This window comes from Gastrolobium bilobum, unplaced genomic scaffold (genome assembly GCF_033153095.1).
Source record: "Gastrolobium bilobum isolate Gb01-03AN ecotype WA unplaced genomic scaffold, APGP_CSIRO_Gbil_v1 utg6330, whole genome shotgun sequence".
NCBI classification, from domain to species: domain Eukaryota; kingdom Viridiplantae; phylum Streptophyta; class Magnoliopsida; order Fabales; family Fabaceae; genus Gastrolobium; species Gastrolobium bilobum.
Genome location: NW_026896517.1, coordinates 128,491 through 149,917, shown reverse-complemented (window position 1 = coordinate 149,917; position 21,427 = coordinate 128,491). Strand labels below are relative to the sequence as shown.

At 35.4% G+C, this 21,427-nt stretch overlaps 3 protein-coding genes across 3 annotated transcripts; 2 read left to right on the top strand and 1 right to left on the bottom strand.

Annotated features, from left to right (window-relative positions):
• The first annotated feature begins 6,987 nt into the window (after positions 1 to 6,987).
• On the top strand, positions 6,988 to 9,142 carry LOC133300228 (uncharacterized). Its single transcript, XM_061499750.1, is given in 4 exon segments — positions 6,988 to 7,039; positions 7,042 to 7,689; positions 7,777 to 7,860; positions 8,864 to 9,142. Coding segments are annotated over 4 exon segments (897 nt in total). The 3' UTR covers positions 8,977 to 9,142.
• A 1,558-nt stretch (positions 9,143 to 10,700) lies between these two features.
• Positions 10,701 to 12,556, top strand: LOC133300216 (protein NLP2-like). Its single transcript, XM_061499730.1, has 3 exons — positions 10,701 to 10,721; positions 11,242 to 11,783; positions 11,890 to 12,556. Exons 1-3 carry the CDS (start codon positions 10,701 to 10,703, stop codon positions 12,554 to 12,556), a joined length of 1,230 nt encoding a protein of 409 aa, XP_061355714.1.
• Positions 12,557 to 17,702: 5,146 nt separating this feature from the next.
• LOC133300232 (probable galacturonosyltransferase 3) lies at positions 17,703 to 21,113 on the bottom strand. Its single transcript, XM_061499755.1, has 9 exons — positions 20,934 to 21,113; positions 20,801 to 20,835; positions 20,648 to 20,693; positions 20,483 to 20,530; positions 20,269 to 20,406; positions 19,917 to 20,054; positions 19,453 to 19,787; positions 18,421 to 19,366; positions 17,703 to 18,151 (listed from the first exon to the last, which is right to left on the bottom strand). The coding sequence occupies exons 1-9, from the start codon at positions 20,976 to 20,978 to the stop codon at positions 17,876 to 17,878; spliced, it is 2,007 nt and encodes a 668-aa protein (XP_061355739.1). The 5' UTR covers positions 20,979 to 21,113; the 3' UTR covers positions 17,703 to 17,875.
• Between the last annotated feature and the right edge of the window lie 314 nt (positions 21,114 to 21,427).

The following is a 21,427-nucleotide window of genomic DNA, read 5'->3' as shown; positions in this document are numbered from 1 at the left end:
CCTTTATCGGGAGTTGGGGTGACATTTTGGACATTATTGGTGTCCACATCAGAATCAAAATCACTACCCTCAGGAGGAACTTCTTCTTATACATCTTAGAAATCTGTAGGATGATCAGGTACAGATTTAGAGCGCGTCTGCCGGGGAATGGTGGATGAGCTTCCCATAGCAGAGATTCAATAGAGAGAGCATAAATCAGATCAAATACACAGCCACACACACTAGGAAACGGTAATCAACAACAATCAGCAGAACAAAAGACAGCCACCAAAGATTCAAAGTTGCAAAGGAAATGAGGAAATGCACTAATACAACAACCATCAATGGATCAATTTGCAGGAGAATGATAGACTAAAATAATCACACAAAGTAGAATAATCAAACAGAAATCGTGCTACAAGGAGAAACCAACCAGTAGTTAAGAAGAGAAAAAAAATTGAGCCATAGATCACAGGCCAAATTAAAAACAAAGTGAAACGAAAGGGAAATATCGAACCAAACCAAAACAACCAGGAGAAATTCGAGCCAAAATACCTCACAAGGAAAGCTGGAAATCGTGCTCCAAAAATACGGGTTTGAGGAAGAGGAAACCTAATTAAAGGGCCAAGAAATAAGGGATGAATCTGGTTTAAATGATGAGGGTTTGGTTTCAGACACTTAGAAATGGTATGAATCAAAAGGTTGAGGGAGTAATTTAGGTGGATTAGGAATGAAGGGGAGTTAGGGTTTGAGTGAAATAATTTGGGGGAAACGATGAACAAGGACGAGAATGATAGGGAAAAGGAGGAAAATGAAAGAAATTAATGGATGGAGATGATGTGTAGATGAAAGACGAGTTTGTGATTGGAGGATATGGAGATGAGGTGTTGAGGGTGATGAAATGAGGAAGAAGACACAAGTAATCGAATAAAAATGCATTACAGAGCAATAAATGCAGAAGTATTCGACTATTTTTCGAGGGGTATTCGAATATTGTCTGCAAAAAGGAAGTATTCGAATACTTTTCATAAAGTAGTTGGATACAACTTAGCACGGACACACGATTTCTTTTAAAAGATGCTTGTCGGACACTGACACGCGTCCGACACGTTGTCAACATTTTGGACACGCGGTCAACGCTTCGACATGTTCCGATACGCAATCAACTTTTTCCGACACGCTCCGCCACTTTTTTTTATGTCTTAATTTTATTTTATTAACTAAATATAAAAAAATAGTTTATAATCAATTTTTTTCTGTTATAAAATTTGACATGAAAAATTAACAAGGTACGAATTTTTTTGTGTTTATATTTATATTATAAAATTTGAATATTTGATTGGTTATATGACTTATTATGGGCTGTTATATGTATTAAATATAGATTATATTATATATATTAAAAATATTATTTAATATCAAAACGTGTCGCAACGTGTCGAAATATGTGTCCTAATGTGTCGTGTCGTGTCCCGTGTCAATGTCGGTGCAACATAGGTTGGATACTTTCACTCAACAGGTAAGTATTCGAATACTTATATGGAACTAATCGAATACTATTATGCAAAAGGCAAAAATTTCGAATACAGATCATGTAAATTGTCAATTCTCATACCAAACATGTTGAAAAGTAAGTCAAACAATGTCACATGATGATAAACTATATATGTAGTGACTTGTTGACTCTAAGCCATGTAAATCACATCAAAATTCATACTAACATGAGTATGATCGAATTTTTGCATTAGAGCTTGAAAATGCTCAAGTTACCTCATTCTAATGGTTTCCTAATTTATCAAGCACATAAAGTACCTGCAAAAAAAGTTTAGGGAAATCTCAATGCTCAAGTTAGTGATCAAGTTTACGAATGGATCAAAGCATACACATTTACAAGTATGGTGGATCAATTAAATCAATTTATCTTCTCAAATTATAAAACACTTCCCTTGGGTGGGGTTTGATAAAAATATCAACCTATTATTTTGAGGATTCCACAAATTCCAAAACATAATCACCATTTTGCATATGATCTCTAATAAAGTGATGTCGAATATCAATATGCTTAGTTCTTGAGTGCATTATGGGATTCTTGGTGAGGTTGATGGCACTAGTGTTATCACACCTAATAGGGATATAATCAAGTTCAACCTCAAAGTCTTTAAGTTGTTGTTTCATCCATATGATTTGTGCACAAGAACTATCGGCCGCCACATATTCGGCTTCAGTCGTGGACAAAGCCACACTATTTTGTTTCTTGCTATGCCAAGAAACTAAAGAGCAACCAAGAAAGTGGAAAATGCCACTAGTTCTCTTCCTATCACATTTGCATTCCGCGAAATTAGAATCAGAATAGCCAATTAACTCACATGGTGCACCCTTAGGATACCATAATCCCATTTGTGAAGTGCCTGCAAGATATGTTAATTAATTCTTTTGAGATTATATATGAGTTGCACAAGCATAATTTAGCAAGATAAAAGTCTGTTATAGATCTGAGAGGATACTAAATATTATCATAGTTAATATATAAATCTATGATATGTACGTTCATTATAGTCTATGGAATAGATGTCGAAAAGGGTGTCAGGTCACTGGACAGTAAGAGGAACAAGGTTGAAGGATGTATATATATGCACAATAACATTAATAAAAATTGGGATTAGAAAGTGTTTACTTGAGACGTTTAACCCACCATTTATAGACATGATTACTTGTAAGTGTCAGAATATAAGAGTCAAACTATTGGGGTTCCTGGGGAAAACATGCTAGACCTCATCGATTAATAATAATAGACGATGAGCGACCTACGAATTAGATGAGAACAATTGGATTCATACTTAAAATGGTCAAATACGAAGGTTATGGTTAAATCAGTGTTAAAAACTCGGCCTGGCTATCGACTTAGCCGAGGTCAAGGGTCATGGATTTATTTGCTGGGGGGGGGGGGTCAAAAGATCACTTTGTTGACCCGATTTTATATATTAAAAAAATTAATATATATCTTATATGAAAAATTCAAAAAAATTAAACTGTCAATCATCAAATATTCAAAATATACTTAACATAATTCAACCAATTACATCCACAAGTCAATATTACACAAGCTAATCAAAGTATAAAAATATCAAACTATAAAACACATATTCCGATAGAGTTAATGAGAAGTTATATCATCAAATTCAGGTCCTCCTTAAGAAACATTACTTTCATTTCGGGGTACAATGGCCATATGCGGTTCATCATCTACATCATCCAGGGGTGGCGCGACAGAGAGGGAAGACTGAAGAGGCGGAGCCGCGGAGGAGAGGAGGAGGAACTACCACGGTGAAGACGTCTGGGAGAAAAGAGAAAAGAGAAAATTTAATTTTGTTCTTCACTTTCGGATTTCAGATTTTGGTTAGTAGAGATTTTTTTTTTTCACAAAAAGACTTCGTTTTGTGTGAATTTTTTTTTCTTAAAAAAAATGTAGTGAACCCTATGACCAAGGAGTCATGGAGACCCGACCGAGTTTCGTAGGTCAGAGGGGTCAACGTGCATCCAAGATCTAACTGCTGACACCAACGCTCAGAGAGAGGAGGTCACGGTTGACCCGAGATTCTGGGCGAAATTTTAAAACATTGGGTTAAACCACTCTATGTTGCACCGACACAGATAATGGGATACGACTCGACACGACACGCTGACATGTTCTAAAATTTCGACACATTAGGATATGTTTTGATATTAAATAATATTTTAATATATATAATATAGTTTATATTTAATATATATAACAGCTTATAATAAGTCATATAATTAATCAAATATTGAAATTTTATAATATAAATATAAAGCAAAAATAATTTTTCATGTTTTGTTATTTTTTATGTCAAATTTTATAATAGAAAATATTTGGTTTATAAATTAATTTTTCATGTTTAGTAAAAAGATAAAATAAAATAAAATTTGGATCTTAAAAAAAAAGTGTCCGAAAACATTGACTAGGTGTCAGAAAACGTTAATCGCGTGTCAGTGTCGGAATATTGATTGAGTGTTGAACATGTATCAAAACATGTCGATGTCCAACACATGTCTGACACAAAATTTCCATCCAAAAAATGTTTCGGTGCTTTATTAATGTAACATTCTTAAAGCCTATTATAGATTACATTAAATATTAAGTTACAAATCTCTTACTTATTTTATCTTTTTATTAACTTTTGAATAATTGTGTGTTATAAAATTCAAATAAAAAATGTAATTTAAAATTTATGTTAACTTTTACAAGACTATAAAGTATAAAGTATTCATATACTAGTTAGATCCTAAAGTCTTAACCATGTTTCACATTTTTTTAAAAATTGAAAGAGGACTATAAAGTATTCATCTTTTTAATTACATTATTCCTATTAATAAAGGGGTTTGATTTTTTCATGTTGCATGAGAATTAAATTCTCATGTTGTGACTCAACTAGTAGTGGGCTTCACATTTATTAAAAAAAAAAATAAAAAAAAAATTTACACACAAATCAAAGAATCACAATATGAAAATTGAATTCTCCTAGAAAATATTTTTCTACTAATAAAAGCTACTCCGCTCAACAAATGTAAATGTTGACTCTATAAGAATTAAATTTCGGTGAAGATATTTTGGTAAATGATTACTGTTAATAATTAATGGAACAGTGGCTAAAACTACAAATAAATAATGGAAGTTGGTGTTAATAATTAATGAAACAGTAGCTAAAACTACAAATAAATAATGGAAGTTGGAAGTTTAAATAGAAGTGGGGCAGCGGGCCACGGCCCACAGGGTGTGTGTGAGGGAACTCGCGCTAACCTCTTACTTCGGTTCCGCCACTCTTTCTCACAGCAACCACGCCGTCACTCTCACCGAAAGCTGACGTCATGTTGTAGACCTCTTTCAGGTTCTCTCTCTCGCGTTAGCATTTTTTATTTTCAAAAACTCTGATTGCTTTTGGTTAAATGTATAGTGATAGATTACTAATTGAAAGAATAATTGAGATGAGATTTCTCACGCGCCATTCTATCCATGGAGATAGATTGAAGTAACAAAGAATAATTATAATACTTAGAGGGAAAAATAGAACGATAAATTACATTACATACTAATAATGCTTGCTTATGATCACGCGTGTTTGATGGTAGAAACACAGCACATTTTGATTTCGTGTTTTTGGCCTCAATACCTACCTAATAATGCTTGGATGGATCTGTTCTTGGGATGTAGGCCTAGGGCTTCCATCTGCAGAGCAAAGAACCACGAGGATAACTAAAACACAGCCAAAATAGATGGAAAAAAACTTATGTTTTTTATACAATCTTATTCCTCCTGTTACAGCCAATAAACCCTAAGTAAAAACAACTACAGTTACATGTAGCAATAGCGCCCCCAACATTTAACAGTAATTGATCCCATTAGTCAGCATCGTCGAGTCTCGTCTTTTAAGAGTTATAAAGTATACAGAGGTCATCTCCCTATGCCTGGATTCCTAGTTTGAGGGGTATGGTTTGTGAGGCAGCTACAGTTGCTGTTTTATATCATTTGATTTATTAATTCTCATTAAATACTCTGATTCACTTGAAAAAAGTACTTCACCCAACTGGTTTAGTACCTAGAATCTCACTCTTCACCTCTATTCTTAAAAGGTAAAATTCACCTTCAGAGCAAAGAGATAAAAAGAAAAAATCAGCATATTATTGCTTGCGCGTTGTTTAGTTGTTCAGCCTGGTTAGGTGGAATGAGGGTTTGATAAACGGTCCAAGGAGGAGAGACCAGATATGATGGAACCAGGTCTCCCTGTGGATGGTCTGATGCGAAGAAGTTGTGGTTTCCACTGTGTATTAAGGTGGAGTAAGAGAGTGGGTGTTCACCTACAGAGTGCAAGGGCATGTGCGATAAGCATAGAGAGAGGGAAATAAGCTAAAAGGTTCAAAGGTCCTGCCCTAAGACATGAAATGTGCTTATATAGGTGGTTGTGAGGAAGTGCATGCAATTGAGTGAGCGGTTACTGCTGATGAGTGAGTAATGTACTTCCAATCATGGGGAGAATCACGTATAGGTAATGAAAGGTGATTGTACAGAGAGGGGTAGAATATTGGCGATGTGGACGTTTTGTCTTCTGGTGGGAGAGGTGAATGGGAAGCATAAAGGGACCCATAACACCAGTTCATAACATTAGTATATCAGTCAACTTAGACATTTGTTACTTGATGCCTGTATGCTTTCAAATTTCCCAGTTTTCTCTAGCAAAATAAAATTTTCCCAATTTTCATTGTTAGGTACATTGAAATCTTGACAATTCATAGTTATATCTTCTTGTTGGGTCTTTTACCTTGAATTGATTTTTCGGTTGAAATGATCTTGAAACTTGACATGACTCTATAATTTTAACTGTCATTGATTTTAGAGTTACTTAATAAGAATTCTTGAACGACTGCTTATATTTTGTTTCTCGTTATTAAAAATAGCCTTCTAGTATGTGTCATATAATTCCCTCTTGTGTCCAAGCTTGCGGAAGTCATGAATTTGCTTAACCTTGACTTTATGTGCATATATTGTTCAGGCTCTCATACCTTAGATGAGTCAAAAGTACCCTTCAACTGACAGGGTTTAATCTTGTTATCAGATTTTGATGATACTCTCAATTTTTTAGGAGTTTTTTCCATAGTAAAATTGGGTTATTTTTGCCAATCTAAAATAGTTGTCCCCTACAAGAATCAGGAGGAGACTCGGATATCAAAGGGGATTTTACCCTATAAACAAGAAATTCATTATCGTCAGAAGTGACTTATATGTGAAGATTGTAGACTTAAGGAAAGTCTTATACGAAGTCTTACAGAGCATGTGGTTTATCGTGGAAAGTGGCAGATAGGACTTGTTTCCAGAAACAACATATTTCCATTTCCATTGCATAAAATATAGTTTTTTTTTTTTTAATTTAAAATTTGACCACTATTCTGGCAGCTACACGCTACCTAATATCTAGCTTTTCAGGACAGCTGGAGATGGTTCAACAAGGTATAGATTCCAAATTTTGTGAGTATAGTCGAAGCAATTCTGAATGGACTTGCCTAATCGCGATAAACTACCTGTTGCTGTGAAGAAGACAGCATTGACAGATCTGCATAATGATAATAAAATCATGGTGCCAACCTCTGTTGGAAGCTCTTCACTTTTAAAGGATAAGGATCCTGATACTGATTCTAATAGAGTTTCTGGCGCAAAGAGACCATCACTTGACTACCCAGTGAACAACCACCTCCAACAATCTCCAGGCAATAATACGGCTAGTGGACATCTTGTGTATGTCCGTAGAAAATCAGAAGCAGAATTGGGCAAGAGCAGTGCTTGTGAAAATCCAAGTATTAATCCCTATTGTCCACATTCGAGGCAACTTTGTTGTGAAGAGGAGACAGCTCAACCAAAACCTCATATAAAGGAGGCCAAGGTTTCTGGTTTCCCAGCATTTGCACCTTTTCCTATGGCTTCTTCATTGGGCTCATCTGGAAAGCCTTCAGTTCCTATTTCTCTTGGGAAGTCTGCCATGAAGTTAGCACCTGTTGAGTCCAATTATGTGACAGCTTCTTCTGGCCCTACCATTCGTAATCCAAAGCGATTAAAAAATGTGCACTGGGAGGAGCGATACCAACAACTGCAGATGTTTTTGACGAAATTGGACCAATCAGACCAAGAAGAATATATCAAAAGTATGTCCAGGAACAATAAAATAATCCCTCACATGCTTTCTTATGAAATTCTTGATATTTTATATGGCTGATGTTGTCCTTTGGCAGTGCTTCATTCCCTGTCCTCAGTTGAACTTAGTAGACATGCTGTTGAGTTAGAGAAGAGATCAATTCAGCTTTCACTAGAGGAAGGTAATGGAATAGTTGTTTTGCGTGTTTCCTTTCATAATCGTGGGCTTAGATATGATGCTTACTCAATGTCTACTGGATGTGGGGTGTGGAGTTATTATGCATTGGCTCAAATCCTATGACTATTCACTACAACCATGCTTGTGGTAATTTAATCACTTTGATGTCATTTACTGCTGCCATGCCTGGGAATTCATCTGCCTTTGATGTATTCTGTTACTTGTTTATGTTTAACAGTTTGTGGCCTTTGTTACTTGTTTATTAATTTGTTTTCTCTCTATTTACTGAAACTTAATGCTTTATAATTTATTTCCCCTCCCTATCTTGCTTCCGGCTATATTTGATGCTTGGGACTTGAGAGACAACAGTCAGAACTTAGATGTTCAAGTTTTGACAGATTCACTTTTTGTTCTTGGTAACATTAAAAAAAGAAAAGAGGATGAAAGACAAGCTTCAATAGTACAATTTGCATATCATGCTTATGGTCACGAGTCTGGGTGGTAGGATGTGAAAATTATATATTTACATTTTGTCAGTCAGTATCCCCAATCTGCTTGCATGTGTTGAGATTCTCTGTGATTATTTCCTTTCTTAATTTGATTATCTTAGTTGTAAGGTCAAATTTAATTATGGAAATGATTGAATGTGATTGTATAGCTTCTTTTCTTTCCTAGTTTGATTGCTTAGCTGTAAAGTCAAACTTAATTATGGAAATAATTGGGTGTGATTGACTTAATTATAGAGATAATTGGGTGTGATTATAAACGTGAGTAATTGTATAGCGTAATTAGAGGAAATCCTCCCCTATGTATTGCTTGTTTATACAAAATCATCACGAATGACAAAAAAAATTATTTATCATCGTTTTAAAGTGCATATATGATATATCTATATCTATAGAAATACGTTCAGCAACTGGTTGTGTTTTTAGTTTTAGCAAACGAGATATATTTTGAGACAACAGCAAGCTGATGATTTTTGTCTCACATATTCTCCTTGATAACAGCGAAAGAATTACAGCGTGTTGCAATTTTAAATGTCTTGGGAAAATCAGTGAAGAACTTCAAAGCACCAGCCGATTATGACGAATGTTCAGATAAGTTGAAGACATCATCATGATCTTCCAGCCCTTTCGGCTGCAGTAAATTTCCGCACGCAGTGGAAACTTTCTGTTTGTTAATTGTGCGTATTGTTTATCCTGATTGTTATATAATCTTATTGTTGTCCAGTTGACTAAGAAAGTGTCTCGCACCTCTTGGTTATGAAATTAAAAAACTGGGTTCGATAGCCACTTGTGCTTCTTGTACAGTTCGTCTACCCTTGTTTCTTTCTGTTTATCCTTGCAGTTCATCAGAATATACATTCTTGCGTTGCATCCTAATATAAATTACGTCAGCCTTAGCCGTTAGCGTTACCCATGTTCATATCTAGTGTAAGCAGATATTTATCGTAATGGAACACATTCAGCAATCAATCGATAATTAGTGACGGAGAAGAAGTAATCAGTTAGATTATTTTATTTTGACATAAAGGAACTGGTTTATTGACCAACTAGAACCTAGTCTTTGGCAAGGGTAGAACAATTAGATTTTTATTCAAAATGCTTTTTCTAAAATGATTTTTTTTTTCTTTCTAAAAATAATTTAAAAAAATCGAAACATTTTAATTACGTTTTCGTGTGATCTAGGGCCGCACTGCAAGTTAGTAATGGGTATATGCTTATAATACAGCCAGGCTTTGGGCCAGAAGGTGGAAGCTTTTGGGTTGGACAACTTGTTTAAGAGCAGGCTTATTACTATAAATTAGATTCCCTTTTTAATTTCTTGCGATGAATCAAATTCATAACAAAATAACAAGAAAGCAAAAGATATTATATACTTATGGCATTTTGTGAGATAATGTCCATGCGATATAAGTTTTTGTAATTTCACGTTTATTAAATACGTTTAAATTTTATGAATATATTTGAAATTTGAGATTATTAATTTTGACATAAAATATTTTTATTTTTTTAAACCCAAGATGTATCACCCCTCAACCATCTCTATCCGTATTACTTTCCGAGTACGGATGTAAAAATAGCTCTTTATTAGAAGGGACGGTAAAATTGTCTCCTATGGAAGTTAAGAGTGTAATTGTCTGTTCGGGTTGTTCGGGTGTGATGTATAAGATTTGATAGTATAAGCTTATATTATATGTTATTGTATTTTTAGTTGTTTGGTGTGATCATCGTATAGTATAAGCTTATATAGCAGAATCTCTTGACACATCAAAATGATGTATAACTTAATCCGGCCTAAAGGATGAAATTAAGCCTGATAAGGGGTTAATGTATTAACATTGCTGACCAATGTAATTCTCAAAAATTAATATATTATTTTAATATAATATATTAAAATAAAAATTAATTTTTCAATATATTTATTTTTAAAATATTGGAGATTTTTATTTTTATAAAAATTAATATATTTTTCGGACACACTCATGAATAGATTTTTATAAAAATAATATCATATTACATATTTGGAAGAATTATATAAATTCTTTATTAAAGGATATTTTTATCAAAAATATTTATTTTTATCCTATCTAGTATTATACAATGCATTACCAAACACTAAATGATATTATATTATACAATATATTATTTTATACAATACCATGTCAAACGTTGGATAATATTAAAATTCAATCAGGTCTTATACAATCAGACTTTATACTTTCATGTCTATATTGTCATGCCTTATCCTATACTGTACACCAAATATGCCCTAAATGTTCCTTTTTAGACGCGAAGGATCTTTCTAAGAATCGAACCTGAGATTTGACACACATGGTTAACCATGTCTGTTAGGGCATGTTTAGTATGATGTGTACAGCCTGATATTATAAGCTTAAATTATACGTTATAATATTTTTAGTTATGGTTCGTTTTTTCTACGATCAATGTAGATAACTTATCTACAGTGAGCCCAAAACGACGTCGTTTTGAGGCAGAAATCAAGGTATTCTTGTAATTATAATTTATTTCAAGATTATAATAGTCTTTTTCATTATAATTTTTTAATTTTTCAACCCAAAACGACGTCATTTTGAGAGCAAATGTAGATAACTTATCTACAATCACTTTAGAAACATTAAAGCCTTTTAGTTATTTTGTGTAACACCGTATAGTATAAACTTATACAGCAGGATTCTTTAATACATCAAACGTATACACAAAAAGGTGGAACACACATTTTTATTTTTATTTTTGTCTTTATTTTTTAGTAGGACCCACATCTCTACGTATCTATCTCTCTCTTAAGAGTACTTCACATTCTATCATGTAAAAGCGCACACATCTTTTTTCGTTAGATTAATCCCCTCTTATTTTTATTCCAGGAAGCGTGCTCACAGCACCACCTTTGGGGCGGGGGGCAAGGAATAGTTGGAAGGGCTATCACAACCACCAAACCTTGTTTTGCAAATGACATAACAGCATTCACCGAGGCTGAATACCCTCTGGCTCTTGATGCTAACATGTTTGGGTTGCATGCTGCTGTGGCCATTCCCTTCAGGAGTGTCTACGCCGAATCAGCTGATTTTGTCTTAGAATTTTTCCTGCCAAAGGATTGCCATGACAGCCAAGAGCTGAATTCAATATCTATGCTGGTACAGCAAGCTTGCCGGAGTTTGGATCTTGTCAATGTCATGGAGGATGAACTCACGGCGCCACAATTATTATGTTCCAAAGAATCATCCTGGATCTCAGATATGAATATGATGGAGGGGGAAGGTGTCTCTGTCTCCTTGGAGACAAAACAAGAGTTCAAAGTGACAACCAACTCAGGAGACAAGAGACGAACCAAGGCAGAGAAGACAATCAGCTTGGCAGTTCTTCGACAATACTTTGCAGGAAGTCTAAAAGAATACTTGGCGGTAGGACATTTAACTTTTTTTCTCTTTGTTTTTGCCTTTTCTCACACCATATTATATACATCTCATAATAATAAAATGGAACTTTTTTTGTTTTGTTTTGTTTTGATTTGTAGTATGTCCTACGACTCTAAAAAGGATACGCAGACAACATGGGATTACTAGGTGGCCTTCGAGGAAAATTAAGAAGGTAGGCCACTCTTTAAGGAAACTGCAACTCGTGATCGATTCAGTCCAGGGGGCCGACGGTGCCATTCATATTGGTTCCTTCTATTCCAGTTTTCCAGAGTTGAGTGAATCATTCAAGATCAATGATCATAATTCTAATCAAATTCATGCCTTGTATAACCAAGCAAAATCCCCACCCTCCTCTTCTTCCACTCAAACCTCTAACCCAACTCCTATTCTAATCACAGAGAGAGCTCACACTCACAGTACTGAATTAGTAGAATTGCATGCATCATCAATCCAGGTCCAAGAGTATATTGAGGCTCTCCCTCCCTTGTGTGCTTTTAGAGTCAAAGCTACTTTTGGGGATGATAAAATCCGTTTTAGCTTGCTACCAAATTGGGGATTCAGAGATTTGCAGCAGGAGATTGCAAGACGTTTCAATCTAAACAAGGTCACCAACATTGATCTCAAGTATTTGGATGATGCTGTTCTTTTAACATGCGATGCTGATCTTGAGGAGTGTAAACGCATATATAGATCCTCTCAGAGCCCCACAATTAGACTCTTCCTCTTTCATGCAAATACATTTGGCGGCAGCACCCCCTCCTAACCCGATTTGTCTGGTTTTGTTTTGCTTAATTGTGTGTAGCATCCATGGCCCACAAGTACCTATAGGCTATATCCTTGTTATTAGCGGCAGCAATGTCAAACTCCATCATGTTTAGAACAAAGAGAAGTGGGAACCATTTTATATCTGTTACTTCTCCCTTGCTCATTCAATACATTGATTGAAGGATATTTGTTCAAAATAATGAACATTGAAATGCAAAAGACTATATGCTTTATATTCATGGCTCTATTACTCCATTGCATATATTTGATCCATCGAAATTTTAAGTGATATATCCATATATCCCCCACTTCCACATGTGATAGAGACGAGGGAGGGGCTAGCAGGGTTGTTCGTCCCCGTTCTAATTTATACCACCCTTTAAATTTTAATATTATTTCTGATTTTTTGATTATATAATTAGTCATCGTCCCTTTTCAAAATTTATAGAATTATTTAATTATAAATAATCGTAATTTTAAAGAAAAATACATGTTATAATTTTGCCCCTCTGAGAAAATTTTTCTGACGCGGCTATTCACTCCCACAGCGAGGAAGATAAATACTTCAATGGCAGTGCAGTGTTCATATACATAATTAAATGATAAGTAGATATTAAGAGACTTGAGAAAATCATTAATTGCAATTGGCAGATGGTCGGAATTTAATTTAAAAAAAAATCAATTGGGGATGACAAAAACCGTGTAGTTAATTTCCAAAACAAGCGAAAAAAATAAAGGCTGTTTACGTGGTTCGTAGTTGTAGGGGACGGTGACCATTGTTAGAATGACAGGGTAGCTCGAAATCCTTTACAAAAGGATATATTTATTAATGGATCAAATAATAAATCATAATAAGTAAATCAATATCACATTTGAATCCAAAACTTAAAGGCCATGAGTTTATGGATCTTTTGTACTTATATGGTATTCACTTAGTCTATGTCTAGCCAATGTGGGACTTCACACCACTACTTATACTTGAATATTTCCAATATCCTTTTCTCAAGTGTGAGGCCCAATGTCATGCTCCTCCCGAAGGGCAACTTCTGCGAAAGTCTTTTCTCTTCAAGTATTGAAGTCACACTAGCCTTCTGTAGAAGCCTTCAAATATCACAATCTCCAAATACTTGGCCCAGCACCGTTGGCTCTGATACCACACTATTAAGAATGGTTTTTAAATTTGGAACAAAAAGAACGTTAGAAATAGTGTGGGTGGAGTTTTCTTTGGTATGAAGAGTGACTTTTCCTTTTCCCATTACAGATATTGTGGAGTTGTCGCCAAACTTGACGGTGTTGCGAAAAGATTCATATAACTCAGAGAACGCCTTTTTATCTCCACACATGTGGTTGCTGCAGCCAGTGTCTACTACCACAAGTTTTGCTGAGTTTTTTCATTTACATGGCACACCATCAAAAGAGATATTTCTTCTTCTCCTTCTTCTTTTTCTACAAAGTTAGTACTTTCTCCATTTTTCTTATTTATATAAGTTATACATTCCGATGCATAATGGCCATACCTATGACATCTGTAGCATTCAACATTTGACTTGTTTGCAGACTTTGGTCTATAATTGGTCAAATGGTGGTCTCCTTGTCCTCGTCCTCTTCCTAGAGAATCATGATGGAAATAATTACCTTGGAATTGTTGTTGGTTGCTACGATCTCTATTTCCTCTTCCTTAACCTCTTCCATTTCCTCGGCTTTTGCCTCCTCCTCTTGTTGTCTGGTGATTTTTTATTGATGCCTTCAATGCTTGATCATCTGCATCTTCCTGTTTGAATTTATATTCATGCACCAACAACGAGCTTTGCAATTCATCAAGTGAAAGGTCATCTATATTTTTATATTCTTCTATAGCACAAACAACAAAATTAAATTTTGGTGTTAAGGATTGAAGTGTTTTTTCAACCACAATGATTTCTTCTATCCTGTCTCCATGGATTCTCATCTTGTTGACAATAGTCATCACACGAGAGAAATAGTCTGCAATTGATTCTCCTAACTTTATTCAAAGTGTTTCAAACTTTGAGTGTGACGCTTGAAGCTGCTACCTCATTGCTCTTGCAGAGCCTTGATACTTCTTCTTCATAGAGTCCCAAATATCCTTGGAAGTTTCTTTGCAAAGAATGATTTGCAAGATAGAACGGTCAATGGCCTGGAAGAGATAATCCTTTGCCTTCAAATCCTTCAACTTTGTCGCTTCATGAGCTGCTCGTTGTGTTGCTGTCAACTGAGCTCCTTCTACTTGTTCAGCAATGCCATTGGGAACAACATCCCAATATTCCTTGGATCGAAGAAAGTTCTCCATTAGCATGTTCCAATGGTCATAATGACCATCGAAACGTGGAATTACTGCTTGTACAAAACCTAAATCGGCGGCCATGACTTTTTTTACAACTCTACTCTGCTCCAATGGTCATAATGACCATCCTTTTTTTTTACTGAAAAAAGGAATGCTGCATATTTCTCCAATACTCCAAGCCTATTAAAAGGCAATACAAAAATCTGAAAATACCAATGAAAAGACTCATTACAATGTTAATCAAGAGTCTCATTACACCATATCATCAACTACGCATAACACCCACATTAAACATCATGATTATTTAACTTCATAACTAACATAAGAAAACCAAGAGACAATTGACTATTCAACATACCGCCACTTTTCAACAAGTTATTTTCCTAATTGCCACGCATTCAAAATAATTTTTCAAAATGCCACACAGCCAAAAGTGCTACAACCCATAGCACTTTTTGTTTGCCCACGTGTCACGAAGTTTGATGCCACCAAACGTGTTATGGGCCATAGCACTTTTAGTGATCAAAGTGTCAGCCTTCTCTAACTTAAAATGGGACACATGGCAAACCCCCACCAAAAGTGCTACGGGTTATAGCACTTTTGGTTTGCACCGTCAGCCTGCTCTGCCTTAAAGGCTTATTTATAAAATCCTGATTTATATCCAATTCCATTTAAATTCTGATTTATAAAATAGAAACAATTCAAAATTATCCTCTCTCCTTTTTTATAAATGAAAGGGTCGAAGCCTAGGGAAAAAAAACACAAGAAGAAGAAATTAATGAACTGCCATGGCTCGAGCCCTACCTACAGGTAAAACATCGGCTAATGCAATAACAGAATACTGGAAGGAGGTTCATGATAAACAACAACATCAACTTTCTCCCCATTATCAAGGATAAATTAGCCATCCAGTTAGTGCACATTTTGCCCTCTCTATAAGTGTAACGAAGCTTAATTCTCCAATCTCTTTGAAACCATGTCCGTAGGCGAGAGACAAGGTGACTCTCACGGACTGCTGCACCAAGGTTGGTGAGCATAGTAATTGCACTAGATGAATCACTTCAAGCTCAATATTTCGAAATCCATCATTCCAAGCCAATTCCAAACCATGAAGAATACCCCATAGTTCTCCATCATTATTCTTAGATCACAACATATATTTCAAAAAAAATTCTCAATTTTCAACCATTTCAAGATTCATTCCATTCAAATATGTGGTAAGTGGTGAAACAAAAAAAAAGTATGAAGGAGAGCCTAGTCTTAGTGTTTTTTTAAGAAAAGGAGAGCCTAGACTAAAACACAACAAATAAAATTAACTATTTGGAATTCAAACGTGTGTAGTAAAAAGTATGAAGGAATGGACTAACATAGATCATATAATTGAAAGGATCCATGCACAAGCTAGACGAATCACATCAAGTGGATCCAATATCATGTCTCAACACATAACCTTAAGGCATTATATACATAAATCCTTCCACTTGTATAGCTCATTCCTTTCCAATATAGGATATTTTATGTCTGATACTTGAATTTCCAATAACCTTCCTCTCAAGTGTGAGTTTTACCACTGTCAATTCACCATCAAATGGAAGCTTCTTCGAATATTGATGAAATTACCAACCAAGAGTGGGTTATTCTCTTGGTTCACACCATGAGTTTGCATAGCCTACAAACCTGAACACCAATCATCATCTCCAAATGCTCGGTACACCCAAGCCAATTAACCATTGGCTCTGATAATACTATTGAGTAGCGGTCAAAGAAAGTCCAATTGGAGGAAACTATCAGCAAATGCATCAAATGGGCCTAAGCAACAAATCCACAGTAAGGAATCCGACATTATGTCTCAACCCAAAATTTTAAGATATTGGATCCATAAGTCCTCCAAATAAAATTCAATCACACTTTGAATATTCCAACACTAACGAATACTAAAATCAAAACTAGAAATGCTAGCTAAATCATCAAAGTAAAGCTTCTCCAATCCTTCGGAAACTAAGCTGTAAACTTGAATCCTTTACTTTGTTCTCATTGCTACACCAGCTAGCCAATCAGCCCAACGATTGCAATAACAAGGAGTGTGCAAGATCTTTATATCCCCATGCTTCTGAAGCCGAGCCAGAGTTCTAACCAACAACTGTTGTTGTCGTGCAACATTGGAGGTGAGCATGGAGACTAATTCAAAAGAGTCCCCTTCAAGAATAATTCTCCGTAACTCCAATAATATTAGCAGCAAAGTACTGGCTTAAGTGGTCAACTCGCCAGCCAAAACCGTCCTCCAATACATACCTGTTGATACAATCATCGAGATCACCAACGGGAGGAGCTTGCACTGCTACCGCTCCCATCACCGAAGACCACCCAAGAGGGAATGCCATACTTGATACTTTGCCAAATCTCTTCCGAGAAGTGATTTCAGAGTAAACTACATAAGAAGTATTTAAACTTCACCCTTAAATTAAAAAGAAAAAAGAAAAAGAAGAAGGTATAGTTATAAATATAGAATTTAAATCAATTCATTCAACGCTCTCTATAACATTACTATTATTATCATAGTCTAACATAACTACCACAAATATACATCTATGATATGAAATATGCTACTACATCTATGCATTGCATACTTTACTTTAAAAGCGTGCTAGGTATATTTATACGTACATGATGCCCCAATTACATGTAACATGAACCAGTTTCATTTTAATCTTTGTTAATTTTACACTTAAATGATTGAATTAACAAGATGCAATTTTCTTTGTTTTTCCAGTGTTTTTAGCCTAATACATTATGACTATAATTTATGTCGTCTGTCAAACTTATAGTAAGTAAAGAAACCATGGCAATCTTCAGGATGACGTGCCGCTCACAACACAAATTTTACCCTTTACCATTTTCTGATCAAAATGTTAGCATTTGAGTTTCTCTTTAAGAAACAAATATATTACATTTGTTGCCATTCTCAAAAAAGTAAAATTTGCTACTGAAAGAGGAAAAATAAGTACACAAAAATCACTATTCGCTAAGGTTGCAAACTTGAAGATATGGATTATCCAACATAACATATCTGGACCAGTATGTTTTATACTTGGAAACAGCAAGATTCAACCATGGCTTGTAGTTTCCATTGTAGTGAATGACAGAGGCTTTCTCTATCTCTGTTAGGTTCAGAGCTGGGTCATAGCCAAGTCCCAAAACATGCCAGCCCCGATCTAACGGATAGGTCAGATTATAAAAGGTGATTAGTCCGGGGGGTAAGGTTCCAAGCTTCCAGAGGGTTCTATCCTCATTCTGCAGAGAAACAAAGCGATTAATTATACATCTGATAAGAAGAAACTACTAAGTAAAATCCCAAAACAGTAAGACATGGCTTTCTGGTAATTGAAATTGAGGCCTGAAAAAGAAAATAAACATGGGCAGGATGCAGATATCGGAATCTTCAGGCAACCAAACACAAGGGCGACCAATTTCATAAAATGACTTTCAGACGGAAAGAAAAGTTGAAAATAATAAAATATATTTGGACAACTACAACAGGAAGAATAAGATTAGGAATTTACCATATCTTGCCACCGATGATATATTCCAGTGATGTTTCGTTTCTTCCACTCCTTCAAGTCAAAGATATTCATGCCAAATGCCCAGCCACAAGCCTCAGGACTGAAATTATTGGAGATCAGTGGATTACTAAAGTTTAGGTATTTATCAAACCTATGGAAGCTCTCCTTGCATGTCTCCACTGCACCATTCACCATCCCTTTCAAATCAATTGACCAAAGAGGTGTCAAATCTTTCTGCACTACAATGTCATCATCCAAGAAAAGAATTCTGTTTAATTTTGGATAAACTTCAGGAAGGTAGAACCTTAGGTGATTCAGCATAGACAAATATTTGGGATTTCTATATTTCAGATTGTCAGAACCAACAGAAAGGGAGGAAGGATGATTAGCTTTAAAGTAATATTCCTTGATTCTTGCAGATTCAAGTTGACGTAGAACAGAACAATATGAGGAATTCAGCCACTTGAAATCATCAATATTCTGAACTTCAATGGTTGCTTTAGAGGGAGGGTTGATGAGGAACCACATTTTCATTGCTGCAAAATTTAATTTATCAGTCACTATATGGAATACATGCTTCTCAGGTTCCTTTGCATTATGCACTGTAGAATTTACAACCACAGATGTAGCCAGTACATTATCAGAAAAGATAGCATAGTGGTAAAGAGATGGATCTTCAATCTTTTCTTTGTCAAGATTTACTTTCTTATGATGTCCCTGCAGGTAATAATCCGCTGCAAGTTGCAGGGGAAGGCAATGCAATGGTCTAGGCACGGTTTTCGCAGCCAGCTGAATCAAGAATGCACTTCTTTTCTTCTGTAGATTCACACTATCTTCAGTTGATTGAAGCATCACCCTCAACTTCCTCGCCACCAAAAGGCAGTCATAAAGTTGGTCCTTTGCTATAGAAAGAACATGACCCATAGCTTTTGCTCGATCAAGTGCTCTAGCAAAAGCAATAAATATAAACTTTACATGAAAATTGAAACAACTTAATAAGCCTGATAAACAAGACTAAGGAAATAAAAATACCCAAGGTGAAGCTCGGCATCAGAATTGGATGCTCCAATAGCTTGTTGACTCTCTCTGGAATGTTTGACGAGAGCTTTGTAAAGAACAGTTTTGTTCTTAGACTTTGCAATGTTGGTATATGCTTTGGCCATTACTATTTGATCTCGCATGAGTTTCAGATTTGAATCAGAATTTGGGTTTTTATATTCTCTCCTCCATATACTATACTTTCCCTTGACAGTGGTATCAAACCCTTCAGAGCGTTCAATTGCTGCAGATACAATGTGATTGTCGGTTTCTTTGTCTTGCTGAATAAGTTCAGCAGCACGAGCTTTCCTTCTTTCTTGCCGCATTATCTAAGGGATTTGAAACTATTAAAAAAAGCCCCAATCAACAGCAAAAACAGAGAATGGAACAAACACTCTTTCTCTTATCTCTATCATTTTTGTTTGGCTGAGTTGCTAAAGATAAAATTATATAATTACCCGGCGCTTGATCTTCACCGGAGTCATTGATGCGGAATGGGGAATCCTAATTCTGCTTTCTTCAGGATAACGTTCATCTGTGGAGTGCTTGGGATTGTCTTCAAATCTTGAATCAGTATGAAATGATTCCACCAGACCCTGTAAGTGTATCAGATCATGAATATTACCAGACAGTGAGTGGTCATGGAGAGAAAATAGCAGCTCAGATTGGGATTTCATACATTTGAAACAAGAAATGGAAATGCTAAGGTAATTATATCGTTAATAGGTTATGTTTTCAGCTAGATATAAGTCCTTCCAAATTACCGAAACGAACTGAATTAAAGAAACAGATGATATCAAACTAAAGTACCTGGGAGCTCATTTGATGTTCATTGTTTCCATGAGTAGGGTTTTCCCAGATCCAGGAGTCAGATAACCCCCTCATTTTCAACCTAGCTAGCCGAACATGGCCAGTTGCATCGCTGTATGTTGCAATTATATCAATGTCCTGTATAAAATCATTACACTAGAAGCATTATTGCTGGTTCCTCTCCGTTGCATATAGTAATGATGAGGAATAATACCTTTTCATCAGGATAATTGCGGACTCTAGTAGTAGAAATATCTTGTTCCTGCTTGCACACAAACAGCAACAATGCAAAGGGTACATGATGATGTATAAATAAAACTACACACGAAGAAAGTTTAGTTATTTTCAGTGTTGAACTAGATATCTGAGATGAACTCACCTTGATGCGATGGCATTGATCGCAACCATAGAGGGCCCGAGATCCTCTGTAGAAAAGAAATCAGGTTGGGAAGGAGAAGGGGAGAAATAGAGAAAGTGAGAACAGATGAATGAATCGCAAAGATGATAAGAAAGAAAAGAATGGACTAGTTACTTGGTTGTTGAAGAATCTGCACCATAAAACAAAACCTGCCCACATAATTGAAAAAATGAAAAAGAGAGCTTTTCTTTTCTAATTATGCAGAGGCGCGCGCGCAAACCCTAAAAACCCATAATTGAGAACTTACCGAAAAGAAGAACATAAGTAGTAGGGGGCGTGTATAAGTCTCCATGAGAGTTGGGATTAAATTAGATTGAATCTGAATCTTGAACCTTGTGTGATAATAATAACTAACTAGTTACTTCATTCATTCCTCCCGTCTTGTTGCCAATTGGGCTTGGCTGGCCACCAACGCAGTCAGATCAGATCCTTCTTCCTTGTCTTGTTCCATTCTCTCTCTCTCTCTTTATTTTAGTGAAAGAATTCATTTAAGTGATAAAAAAAAAAAAAAAAAAAAAAAAAAAAATTCACTTGCGTTCTTTCATTCACAGCATTTATTTATTTATTTAATCATAGCATATCTATTTTCCTTATAATATTTTAATCTAAACAAATATTATTTTTAGTATTAACATTCCCTATACAAATCAATTAAATTCCGTGATTTACGTTGTAGTTTCTCTCATTTATATTTCCCTTTTATGTTTTTAAAAAATATATTTGATTGTATTTAACTTTTGA

Bases quoted from the DNA above. Each gene is read 5' to 3' on its own strand.
- LOC133300216 (XM_061499730.1), top strand. From the start codon at position 10,701: ATGTCTGTTAGGGCATGTTTA. The intron at 10,722-11,241 runs GTATGATGTGTA...TTTTTATTCCAG, and splicing joins TGTCTGTTAGGGCATGTTTA to GAAGCGTGCTCACAGCACCA. The intron at 11,784-11,889 runs ACATTTAACTTT...GTTTTGATTTGT, and splicing joins AAAGAATACTTGGCGGTAGG to AGTATGTCCTACGACTCTAA.
- LOC133300232 (XM_061499755.1), bottom strand. From the start codon at position 20,978: ATGGAGACTTATACACGCCCCCTACTACTTATGTTCTTCTTTTCG. The intron at 20,836-20,933 runs GTAAGTTCTCAA...TTATGTGGGCAG, and splicing joins TACTTATGTTCTTCTTTTCG to GTTTTGTTTTATGGTGCAGA. The intron at 20,694-20,800 runs GTAACTAGTCCA...TCTTTTCTACAG, and splicing joins GCAGATTCTTCAACAACCAA to AGGATCTCGGGCCCTCTATG.